Source organism: Anguilla anguilla, chromosome 4, assembly GCF_013347855.1.
Source record: "Anguilla anguilla isolate fAngAng1 chromosome 4, fAngAng1.pri, whole genome shotgun sequence".
NCBI classification, from domain to species: Eukaryota; Metazoa; Chordata; class Actinopteri; order Anguilliformes; family Anguillidae; genus Anguilla; species Anguilla anguilla.
Window position 1 is genome coordinate 1,643,213 of NC_049204.1, and position 13,338 is coordinate 1,656,550.

At 48.0% G+C, this 13,338-nt stretch overlaps 1 protein-coding gene across 8 annotated transcripts in view; it reads right to left on the reverse strand.

The window, feature by feature from the left end:
* Positions 1–13,338, reverse strand: part of mcf2l2 (MCF.2 cell line derived transforming sequence-like 2) — a 96,870-nt gene that overhangs the window by 68,781 nt on the left and 14,751 nt on the right. For 7 of the 8 annotated variants that reach the window (XM_035415741.1, XM_035415740.1, XM_035415746.1 and 4 more), the window contains 2 exons: positions 3,666–3,749; positions 74–188 (listed from right to left, as the gene is read on the reverse strand). In XM_035415741.1, the coding sequence (XP_035271632.1) occupies positions 74–188; positions 3,666–3,749 (199 nt within the window). Of the gene's footprint in view, positions 1–73; positions 189–3,665; positions 3,750–7,912; positions 8,296–13,338 lie in introns of those variants that run through there. The other variant, XM_035415742.1, reaches the window with a different exon arrangement.

The following is a 13,338-nucleotide window of genomic DNA, read 5'->3' on the forward strand; positions in this document are numbered from 1 at the left end:
CACACACTGACAGGCAGTCACACCCACACACCCACACACACACACACGCACTAATAGCCGAGCCGAGCCGTACCTGGGAATACTGGTCAGGTAAGTGACCACATTGAGGAAGTCCTCGTCCGGCAGGTCGCTGAAGCCGGGGTACTCTGGGAAGGTGATGATAGGAGCCCCATCCTTTCCTCTTCCTCCTGCACCACAACAAGGTTGTCATGGCAACGTTCAGGCACAGGACACTTCCTGTTTCCCCGCGGGAGTTTGAGCTGGGCTGACTGGGCGTTCATTCAACAGAGAAGAACCCTAACCCTACCCCTAACCCTAACCCTAACTAACCCTAACCCCTAACCCTAACCCTAACCCCTAACCCTCCACAGCACGTACGACACACACACACACACACACCCACACCCCGGTACGACAGTCACAGGGAGTCCGAAGGCAGCAGTTAACAGGCTGGCCCGGTTTACGAGATTCAGCAGATTCAGAGGCTCAGCTCAACGTAGGACATTTCCCAGGATCAAACGCACACGCTTAGTTCATTTTATAAAATTCCTGTTCCTTAAACAATCCACTAGGTGGGGGTGTTGGGCTATCTGAACCACATAAATTCAGCAGAAGGGAAAATGCTGGAAAGCACAGCCGAAAGCGAAGCATTTAAGGAGTCATGAAAATGAGGTCAAAACCAACCCTGTTCCCTTACATGCTGGAGAAGCTGAAGACATATGACATCATGTCCATAAAAACCTAAGGCAATATGAAACAGGTCATATCTGCACACCCCAACACCCGCGGTCCCTCGCTGCTTAGACCACAGTACAGCGTTTCATACAGGAGCACTAAAACAGCATCAGCCCTGGTGCATGAGTTCATGAGCTAAAACACAGCTAGCAAGTACTCCATTGGGTCGGTTAAATAAGAGCAGGGATTCATTTGTGAGTCAGCTTCCCGTTCCACCTTCTCCTGTCACCTCGCAGGTCAGCTGATCCACCCCCCCCCCCCCCCAGCGTGACACCACCAGGTAGCGCCGAGGCCGCTAATCCCATAATGCACTGGGGCTGGCATATGGCAGAGCTCTCCCATCTGTCTCCCAGGGCGACAGCACCACAGGTCATGTGACTCTCAGGTTTAACCCTCTCAATCAGAGCTGCTGTCACGGTGGCCAGCGTAGGCTGAGGAGGGCTTATGGAGTTAGCGTGCTGACAGACATTACATTACAGGCACTTAGCAGACACCGTTATCCAGTTATTACATTACATCCATTTTTACAACTGGATAAATACTGAAGCAATGCAGGTTAAGTGCCTTGGTCAAGGGTTCCACGACAGTGTCCTAGCCAGGAATCGAACCTATGACCTTTAGGTTACAAGTCCAGCTCTTTACCCATTACACTACACTGCCGCCCAGTGAACAGCGAAGAGCCTGCGCCCGTTAGACCCTGATGAACATTAGTCGCCACTGAGGGTTTTAAAACCCAAAAGAACGCTTTTAAAATCAGTCCTGAGGCTGACAGGAGGTATGTGCGTCTGTGCAAAACTGAGCCAGGCAAGCCGCTAACAGCTAACAGCTCCTCCCTGCTCTCCACACACAGAACAGCCTCTGCTCCTCCTACTCTGCGCCTCCTCCCTGCTCCTCCTGCTCTCCACACACAGAACAGCCTCTGCTCCTCCTGCTCCGCTCCTCCTCTCTGCACCTCCCTGCTCTCCAGGGCCCAGTGCAGCCATTTAAAACCACGCTAATGGAGTAATGGGCAGTTATGCAACAGGATAGCAGAGCAGAATATGCGCTAGGCTAACAAACACAGGAAACGGACGATTGACCACACACGTATTTAGAGTAAGGCCACACACACCGGGTCCGTTTCTGGATGCTGACGTCCGCTCTAGAGTTATGAGCTTATCTCTCCTTTAACTGATCTGACATCCTTGGCTAAATTATTTCACTCTGGTCTGATGCAGCAGAGGGAATTTCAGTGTTTACACTCATTCAGAGAATTAAACCGGAAAAATGATTTGTAACAAAAACCAGGGCACACACCAGCCCTCAGGGAATGAAGCTGGGGCCTGATTTGAAGCATTTTCAGCGTGTTTATCACACCTTAAACTCATTACAGGAGCATTACAGCCCTGCTGGGGTTATCACACCTTAAACTCATTACTGCCCTGCTGGGGTCATCACACCTTAAACTCATTACAGCCCTGCTGGGGTTATCACACCTTAAACACATTACAGCCCTGCTGGGGTCATCACACCTTAAACTCATTACAGCAGCATTACAGCCCTGCTGGGGTCATCACACCTTAAACTCATTACAGCCCTGCTGGGGTCATCACACCTTAAACTCATTACAGCAGCATTACAGTCCTGCTGGGGTCATCACACCTTAAACTCATTACAGCCCTGCTGGGGTTATCACACCTTAAACTCATTACAGCAGCATTACAGCTCTGCTGGGGTTATCACACCTTAAACTCATTACAGCCCTGCTGGGGTCATCACACCTTAAACTCATTACAGCAGCATTACAGTCCTGCTGGGGTCATCACACCTTAAACTCATTACAGCCCTGCTGGGGTTATCACACCTTAAACTCATTACAGCCCTGCTGGGGTCATCACACCTTAAACTCATTACAGCAGCATTACAGCCCTGCTGGGGTTATCACACCTTAAACTCATTACAGCAGCATTACAGCCCTGCTGGGGTTATCACACCTTAAACTCATTACAGCAGCATTACAGCCCTGCTGGGGTTATCACACCTTAAACTCATTACAGCAGCATTACAGCCCTGCTGGGGTTATCACACCTTAAACTCATTACAGCAGCATTACAGCCCTGCTGGGGTTATCACACCTTAAACTCATTACAGCAGCATTGCAGCCCTGCTGTGGTTTCCCCCATGCGTGCCTGTGTCATTAAAGTGCTTTTTTAGCTCTGCGGCACCGCCTGCGCTCGCCAGACCCAGCGTTCGCCAACAGCGTTCACATGGCAACCGTGTAATCAAATTAAAAATAGAATGGTCTCGCTCGGATTGCTACGAGCGGATCGTAAATGTTTGTTCGGAGAATTTTCTCTTTGCGAGCCGGCATCTCGGGCAGAGCGAGGAATACGGAGCACGGTTTAATTTCCGGTCAAACCAACCCCCTACCCCCCCCCCACCACCCCCACCCCCACCCACAGGTACAGACGGGCCAGACAAACAGACGAGCTGCATCAGGGGAAGGGCTCATTTCACAGGCAGACAGAGACAGAGAGCCCTCGTTTGGAGAAATGGGGTGAGGGATCTGATAAGGGGGTCCCCAACACCACAATGCGCTGATCGTGCGTTTATTAAATGGGGTACAGTGGTTCCATTCTGCCCACCAAATAACAGTCCATTTCTCCAGCAAGCTAAAGGAGTGTACTCTACAGACAAGCATTAGAATCACTGCTAAACTCTTCTCTTTTTTTATAAACTCTTTTCTTCTCCAGAAGTGTTTTTGTGGCAGAGGCTCATGAATCATAAACATTCTGAAGATGACTTCACTAACATGAGTTAATCTGCCGGGACCCAAGGCAGTGCTTCTCTGCCTGGAGAGGAATAAACCTCACTGCTCTAATCACGGTCAGGAAACGGTCAGGTTGCGGTTAAAGATAATGCTGTTATCGTTTACCTGCGAGGACGCTTACCTGAGAGCACGGCGAACTGGCGGTGAAGCTGCTCGATGATGTCGACCGCCAGCAGGGGCCTGATCTCCTGCTGCATGATCTCGTCTGCGGGGAGAAGGAGAGAAACACCTGTCAATCACACACACCTGTCAGTCACACATCACCTGAGAGAAACACCTGTCAATCACACATCACCTGAGAGAAACACCTGTCAGTCACATACACCCGTCAATCATAGATCACCTTAAAGAAACACCTGTCAGTCACACATCACCTGAGAGAAACACCTGTCAGTCATACACAGCTGTCAGTCATACATCACCTCAGAGAACACAGCTGTCAATCACACACCACCTGAGAGATCATAGCTGTCAATCACACACCACCTCAGAGATCACAGCGCTGAACAGTCAATCAATCAATCAACAACTCCATGAGCAGCCATCACAGTCAATCAACCAATCCATGAGCAGCCATCGCAGTAATTCAACCAATCCATGAGCCAGTCAATAAATCATCCATCCAACCAACAAAGCAACTAGCCAAACATTCAATCCACCAGGCAATCAATTACTCAAACATACCCATGTGAACACAAGTCCAGTTTGAAAACGTAGTGCATGAGTGTAATGGTGAGACCAGATCCATGTATAACCCTAGGCCCTGAAATCAGACCGGCTCCATTTAAGAGATGGGCTTTGGGTGAGCGGAGATTCCATTTTCTGCCCACACAAAAGCACACACAACCCCCCAACCCCAGCCGATTCAGTCATCGTACAGCCCTTCCTGGCCTACAGCGATGAACATGCATCCATTTTGTCGCCCTACTGTAAGAGGTCTCAGCCCACACAGAACAAACGGCTTTTCAAGGCTCTGTTCCTAAAAGAGAAAAAAATGAAGGTCATTAAATGCGCTAGGGGGCACATTTCTATCCCATAATTCTCTGCTGCTGTGCGCCAGGTCACTCCAGAGTGCAGAGGCAACCCAGCGAACTCAAACACGCCCCCCGTCTGTGTGCCGGCAGAGAGGAGTGCATTAACACAGGGCCACACTTTATAATAGACGCTGTATCCAAGGGGCTCGTAACCAGGCTAAATATCACAGTAAAGAGCTTCATCCAGCCGGGGTTCAGTCACTGAGGCACATTGAGAGCGAACGCTCACGGAAGCTAGGCTAACGCTTCCTCAGTCTCTGCTGCGTGATGATCAGACCTATCGCTAAATATAAAACAGGTAAAGGTAATTACAGGCATGTGCGTCTTTGTTCAGGACGGAAAATTATTCCCGACCCCTTATGAGGTGCTCAAGCTGAGTTTCTGGGAAACGAGGGGATGCAGAGGAGAAGAGCTCAGCACAGAGCTCACAGGCTTAGCCCGAGGGGATGACAGCCTGGTTTGCGAACGAGCACCAAACAGGAGGAGGACCTGCGTCAGGAGGATGTCCCGCCCACATTTCACCCCCAGGACACGCAGTCGCACAGCCTGACGCTACGCTCATAACCGCCGCTGGAACCGCGGTTAGGAGACCGTGAGACTGCGGGGTGAACGTGCGCTCCTCCCTGAACGAGATGAAAAATACACGAGAGACCCCCCCCCCGCCCCCCCAGAGGAAGTCTGACACAACAGATTACAGATCAGATAGGGCATCGGGCTGCAGGAAGGAAACTCGCACCGCCCCGAGATCTTCACCTATTCATATTTTTCTTCAAGGGAAATTCTTCCAGGCAACCCAAAAGACAAAAGACAACAGTCAAATCCCCCCGTGGACGCACACGGAAATCTGCTTAAGAAGGTGGAACATCCCACCTTTTTATCTTACAGGAAAAAAACACGGTTTCAGGGAGCGAGCAAAAACAAGCGCACCAACAGCGTAACTCCTCGAGCACCTCATCAGACAGCGAGGCGATTCCCATTTCGACATTTCACAGGATCTACACTTTAAGGCAAAAATGGAAAGACGCGCTATATACGCTGTAACGCCTTGCAGAAACGACGCAGAGGGGCGTGGCTCTTGCCGTGCGTGTGCGTGGCCAGTTGAGAGGGTCACACTTGGACACGCCCCAAAACAGCGCCATGGTAACAGACAGTGCTGTCATTGTTCACCACAGACCCACTCGCGCCACTCACCCACTCCTCTGCGTTTTTTGGGGGTTTTTTTCTCTTGCGTCTCCAAACCAGGGGAGAGCAAATCTGTTTGTCGAGGGTTGGTGTGGAAATGGGTTTTCTGTTACAACCAATTACACTGGCCTAATTAGCTAATCAGCAGAATAAACCAAAGCTGGCTTGACTAAAAATTAGAATTTCAGCACCAGGAAATAGGCTTCATATTGGGACACAAGCTGTCAAACACAAGCAGTAATGAGCGAATGACAGAGCTAATGAAATAATGAGAAGATGGAGTCAAATGAGCAAATGATTGGGCTAATAAAATAAACAGAAGATGGAGTGAAATGGAGAAACAGATGAGGCCCTCCAGGACTGGAGTCAAACCTGCAAGACACCGCGGCCCTCCAGGACTGGAGTCAAACCTGCAGACACTGTGGCCCTCCAGGACTGGAGTCAAACCTGCAGACGCTGCGGCCCTCCAGGACTGGAGTCAAACCTGCAGATGCTGCGGCCCTCCAGGACTGGAGTCAAACCTGCAGATGCTGCGGCCCTCCAGGACTGGAGTCAAACCTGCAGACACTGCGGCCCTCCAGGACTGGAGTCAAACCTGCAGACGCTGCGGCCCTCCAGGACTGGAGTTTAAAACATAACAGGGATGTCAGACTAAATTAAAAAGGCACATTTAGAGGACAAGCAGCTGTGAATCCATTACCAAGCTTGACCACTAGTATAAACATGCACCAGTGTTGAGGACTAATAGAGCTTTCCCAGTGCAGGCTTGTCTGTGCCCAATCAACACTATACTGAAAATCAGCGGTAACAAAGCAGTACTCCTCTTTTTTAGTTACTGTACTGCACTCGAACACGTGACCCCCTCCGCTGCATGCAGCAGCCTCTGGTCTGACAGGATTCCACGCGATTCGCGCGCTAACCCGATAACAGGACATTTTCCACTAAGCTCATTTCGGACAGAGCTGGGGTCGGCTGGGCTGGGCTCGGGGATCGTAATCTATGCGCGTTTCAGCACTGCCAGATATCACTGCAAGGCTAATGATGAGTTCAATGTCAAGCTTATTTGCAGAGCTCATTTTCATACAGTGCATTGTGGACCAAAGTGCTTCATTATAAAAAAAAATAACGGACAAGCTAAAACACAAAAAGACAAACAGACTGTGTCAAAAAAGAATAACATTTTTTTAAAATGTAAGAAAGTCATCATGAAGTAATGATGAGTCAACAAAAATAAAAAAATAAAAAATAATCGACCCGAACACGCTAATCACTGGTTGACAACAGTCACACAAATCAGTCCGACTTTAGATGGATTTGCGCGTCAGGGACAATGCCTCTTTACCTGCTCAAACGATTCAGGTAATGCACGTGATTGTTGTTTGCGTTGCCCGTGTTGGAATAAGCTCACATCACGGCCAAATCCTACGCGGGCCTTGCGTTTACATTTCAATTAAACCAGCACACCACGCCAGAGAAGGGGAAAGTTTTTCCAACAATAAAACTTCTGTCTGGTTTGCACATCACAATGTTGACAACTGTTCGCTACATCTCTCGAAATGCCTTTCTAGGTACAGCACGGGGGATGTTCGGACGGGAATTCACGGAATTTAATAAATTTAGGAGGGTCCAGCATCAGACTTACGCCGGACCCTTTTGGGCGAAGGCCGATGTAGGTGCAGGTAAACATTCCCAAGAAATCACACCCGAGAATTCACACAAGTGAAATATTTAAATCCGCTCTGAACTTTCACCTCCCGACTCAATCCTGTGGGAGCAGAAACACTAATAGCTGCTTTTCTGAATTACACACTAAGAATCTACTGCAGAGATGTCCACGAGTTACGTTTACTTTAACGTTTGCATTTTCATAAATGTCGGTGTGGCAGCGTGTTTTCTAACAGAAAGCTTCGCTTTTTCCAGTTAGAAAACCTGCTGGTTGTTAACAGTTAAACTGTGAATTACGGAGAGTTCTGAAATTAATCCTCAATTTTGCTCATTCTTACTTTTCAGCGCTTTGTTTGAGTAGCGAGGCTGCAAGTGCGCGAGCGAAACGCCCACGCTGACAGCAGCTAGAAGAAAAACAAACCCCCCCCCATCCGACCCAAATACACACCCTCTGCCTGACGACGAGCACAAAGCACAAACCTCTTACCTATGAGGGACCTGTTTCGCTTCATCATCGTGGAATCGAGCCCGCAAACAATGTCTCATTAATCCGTGCGCGAGAGCGGTCCAATTAAAACGCCGGCTACAGCCGATAGCGTCCGAGATGCCTGAACGCGCGTGCCGTGACCGTTTCCATCGCGTCCTCCTCCTTTCAGATTCCTAGGCGCACCAGCTGCGGCGGGCTACCGGCAGGAGACGCATTTTTGTGGGCAGCGAAGTGTTTTCGGTCACATTTTCCAGCCTCGACAGCTCCTCCCGCTAAGGTCTACCCTCAGCGGCATAATCCCAGAAAGGCCCCGCCACTCGCGAGGCGCAGGAGACCTATCACAGCCGGGGGGAGGAGGGAGAAAATAAACTATTAAACTACCGACTCGCCCTTAAAAAAAATCAGTTTCCACTTTGTTCCCCCGTTTTTTTTTGTTTTTTTTTTTTGGCCCGAGACGGGAGGGAAGTGCTTGTGGGACGGTCCCCGAGTATTAGGCTGTGTGTCTCTCCCCCCCCACCCACCGGACAGCCAGGTTCTCCCGTTGGAGGCGCGTGTGTGAAATTTTCCATTGCAGGTCCGACTGGGAAAAAGAGGGTGTTTATGATCCGATTTCCCCAAACAACGATGGCGTCTACCGAGGCATTGTGTGCTTAACAAGGCCTCTTCCTTCCCGTTGTGCATCGGTTTCTCAAAAGAGTGACGTTCGAGAGAACATACGAAACGGAGTTGAGCAAATACACACCCAGAATAGCTACTTCTTGCATTCGTGATGTAGTCGAACGCAAACCTTAATCAATCGTAAATAATAATTTTCAAATTTTAGTTCTTTCCAGTACAGTTGTGCATGTCTCTTTCTTACTGCAGTACAGTATGTTTAATTTTTGAACTAGATGTGATTATATTTCCTACATGGGGTTAAAAAATACAATGCAATGCCATCAAAATCAATTTCTAAGGTTTCCTAATGAGCATTTTCATCCAATCAGACAAGCTAATTACACAAGTTTGGAAAGAGGTTGATGGGCTAATACAGCTTGAAGGAGAAACAAAGGGAATGCCTCATATTTGGATAATTAGTTGCCATTTTAATCACTTGGCCAATCTACAGCGGTTAACAATGCAGAGACCAAAAGCCTCTCAATGATGGGCCACATGCTCCTCTGAAATTGTACCCTACAAGAGAGTGAAAGTGGGTTTTCAGAATGATAAGAACACCACAAGTCAGTCACATACAATCCGACAGCCCAGAGCAATATAATATGGTTTAAAATGTTGTATATGTGGACATTTCTTGGAAAATATCATGTTAAATATATTTTTGCAGTAATGGTTGTATTTTTGCCCAGAAATCAAGTGTTGCGATATTCTTTCTGTTCTTCATAATATATTTTACTTCAATTTCTTGGCAGTGTATTCTGGTCTTCTGGAAATCTCTTGTGTTTTAAAGTCACTGAACAACACACACACACACACACGGTTCTTCCGCAAAACCTTGGTATCCAGATATCCAAACGCATAACCCAAATTCACAACCCTGTCATTCCAAAATTCCCTACTCTGTCATTCCCAAATTTCCTACTCTGCATTCCCAAATTCCCTACCCTGTCATTCCACACACTGATAATCACTCAGTCGTCCGTCCCCAGAGACCAGGAGGAGGGAGGCTGCCAGTCCACCCCAGTACTCCATCTGTTCCCCCCCAGAACGGACCACAGACGAGCTGACTACCGAGCCGCTGACCAGCCACTGCAAACAAAGAGGCCATCAAACGAACACACTCAGACATGCACACTCAGACATACACAAACACACTCAGACATGCACACTCAGACATGCACACTCAGACAAACACACTCAGACATACACACTCAGACATACACAAACACACTCAGACATGCACACTCAGACAAACACACTCAGACATGCACATTCAGACATACACACTCAGACATACACACTCAGACAAACACACTCAGACATACACACTCAGACAAACACACTCAGACATGCACACTCAGACAAACACACTCAGACATGCACATTCAGACATACACACTCAGAGGAACACACTCAGACAAACACACTCAGACATACACACTCAGACAACACACTCAGACATACACATTCAGACATACACACTCAGAGGAACACACTCAGACAAACACACTCAGACATGCACACTCAGACAAACACACTCAGACATGCACACTCAGACAAACACACTCAGACAAACACACTCAGACATACACACTCAGACGAACACACTCAGACATACACACTCAGACGAACACACTCAGACATACACACTCAGACATACACACTCAGACGAACACACTCGGATGTCATGTGTGCATACACCCCGGGGGTAAATGGGACCGGAGGAAATGTCAAGCCAACCCATTTTGGGGGTGGGGGGTTGATCTGGGGGGGGTTTGGCGATTCTGAAGTTCAGGCTGGATCTGTGCACTTGTTTTTATTGAGCTGTTCTTTTCTACATCGCACTGGAAATGACTTTCAGCTTGATCAATATCTAAGGAATTGGGAAATCATTTTCCCCTGTATTTCCCAGAGCTTAGCCAATCCCCCCCTCCCAAATTCTTTTGGTTCCCATTGGAAAATGTCTATTGCAATGCGCTGAGTGACAATCTGTTTGAGAATTATGGCACTATAAAAAAATTAATATCAGTCGATTGATTGAACACTTATAATCTATACTGCTGCTCCAGGAAAGTAAGGAAAGCTGTCTGTACCTGCATCTCAGTACTGTACGTGCATCTCAGTGCTGTACGTGCATCGCAGTGCTGTACATGCATCTCAGTACTGTACATGCATCTCAGTACCGTACATGCATCTCAGTGCTGTACGTGCATCTCAGTACTGTACATGCATCTCAGCGCTGTACCTGTATCTCAGTGCTGTACGTGCATCTCAGTGCTGTACCTGCATCTCAGTGCTGTACATGCATCTCAGCGCTGTACACGCATCTCAGCGCTGTACGTGTATGCACTGGGGAAGTGTGATGTAACAAACAATAACGTTTGAAACCGGATAAGCCACGCCTCTCTGGCCGTGGAAAAAGTCTGCTGCCGCAAGGCCTCTGGTGACAATATGGCCGACTCACCAGCACCATATGGAAGGCCTCACAGGTGCGAGAGGCGGGGGGGGGGGACCTGGAGTCTAACAAAACAGACAAAATAACAGTTGCTATTGCATAATAATATTCGTAAAACAGCAGTCGCAGTGTTTTCCTGGTTTCCCGTCCGCAGCAGGACGAGCCACATCTGTGAACGTTTTATTTTCTTCAACATTCTAAGTCGGTGTTCTAGAACTCCACTGCTTGCAGTTCAGTTGCCCGTAGCGATTGTGACATCAGCAGTAGAATGTTCAGCTGTAAACATTCTAATCACACATTTGTGTTGCCACGGCTGAAAGGGTTAAGGGCGGACCCTTTTTAAGGACGGACTCTTTTGCAGGCGGACCCTTTCAGGGGCGTCCCGAGGGACCCTGCATATTTAGGGCTCTGCGGCTGCAGGGCGGACCGCAGCTGTGGTGGCACGCCTCGCTCTGGGGGGGCGGGGTCGGGAGGGGGGCGGGGAGCAGCGCTAGGAGACAGGGGCCTCCATAGCAACCCCGGGCCAGCTGAGCAGCAGGTCTGGGAAAGAGCGCGGCGCTGATTTCATCCTTGGACAGCCCTCCCGCTAATTACAGCCGGGAAGCTCGTAAAACGTCGCGCGAGGAACGGAGACGCCCGCCTGGGCCGGCCTGTGTGAATTATTAAAGCGCAGGAGAAGTGCTGAGCCGTGGGACTGCATCGCAGCTGCAGCCGCAGTCAGAACAAGCAGAGAGGGCACATACACATTTGCATCCTTTGGCCTCTTCATTTAAATAGGCGCAGGGCGGTTTGAATTAGCCTTCCTCTGTGCGCCATGACTTAGGCTGACATTTAGAACACGTCAATCTTCCTTTTTACTGATATATATCCACAGGGAATAGCACATAAAAGGAATGATGTTTTAGTCAAAACCTTCACAGAAGCGCACCTTAGAGTTTATGCTTATATCAGAACCACTCCGGTAAGAATGTTAAAAAACCTCCCAGGATTCCTGCTTCAGTTACAGTTTCTCCCCACATTGGGAAAAAATTCTACTGGGAATTCAAAGGGAAACTCAAATGGAATTCTGTAACCAGTGCAGTTTGCGGTGAACAGCTCAAATTACACTGATGTGAATAATTAGCTTCATAAGTACAACTGAATAAATGTAAAATCCAAAGTCTATGTAGGCTGCTTTGGACAAATTATAATTAATTATGTGGAACAAATCATTTCCTCTTAATATCTTATTATGGAAAAATGACAGAAGATATGGACATGGGAAATGAGCGCTAATTGCATTTGGACCATGCCGGGACGTTCCCACTGGAATGAGAAATGAAACTGCGAAATTCAAAGGCATGTTCAAGCTCAATGCAAATAAAGATGGAGGCACTGAGCTGGGTACTGGAAGGCATTCAAAGCATGAAACCAAATGAGCAAATTCATAAATAGTCCGCCAGGTAGACACTGTAAACATTACATCTACAAATACTCATATCCTCCATTAAAAATAAACTGAAAAATACCTCAAAATATTATATCGCCTGCTTAAACAAGAACTGACAAATATCAAAGAACAGCAGCATATCAAAGCTTTGACAAACAGAAAGAGTCATTGCAGATATTAATGTATGAGTGATGTGGTTCCTGTCCAGCATGCACCATAGAAATATGGAGCACCGCGTAACTAGATAACCCTGCTGGAAGTGAAATTACTCTCCAGAGTGTTTCCAGTTCTCTCCTCGTTCACTTCTCTGGTGGTGCACTGCTCCTAGAGGTACAGTTCAGTCTCAATGCATTCGCCAGCAGCAACCACCCCAGGTTCTAATGAGCTGCACATCAATCACCCACACTGTTGCATCATGGGAAACATTCACAATGTTTTCCCCAGTGCAATCATGCTGCTTTGGCATTGAAATAAGAATTTTGAAATACAAATTCAGAAATACAAACAGGGCTACTGTTTAAGGTCACATCTGTTTAGTTTCCACTGATCCCCTGGAAACGGACGACCAGTTTAAATTCACCGGACAGACATAAGAAGCACAAAGCTGGCTGTAATTATGGCCTGTCTGTTGCTCAAAAGGGCACAGATGGGCTGATCAATTAGACGCCACAGAGCATCAGCACCATAAGTCTGATCAATAAAAGCAAGTCTCAAACTGCCCAGAACAAGGAAGGGGGGGGGGTTACAGTGTTCCAGTCAGCCGTGAACACCAATGCCTCATCACTCCTTATCAGACGGCCATAAAGCAGTTTAACCAAGGGCACAGTCTGCAGCACTGGCTCCTGACTTTATAAAACAGCTCAGATCAGACAAACAGCCGCAGCC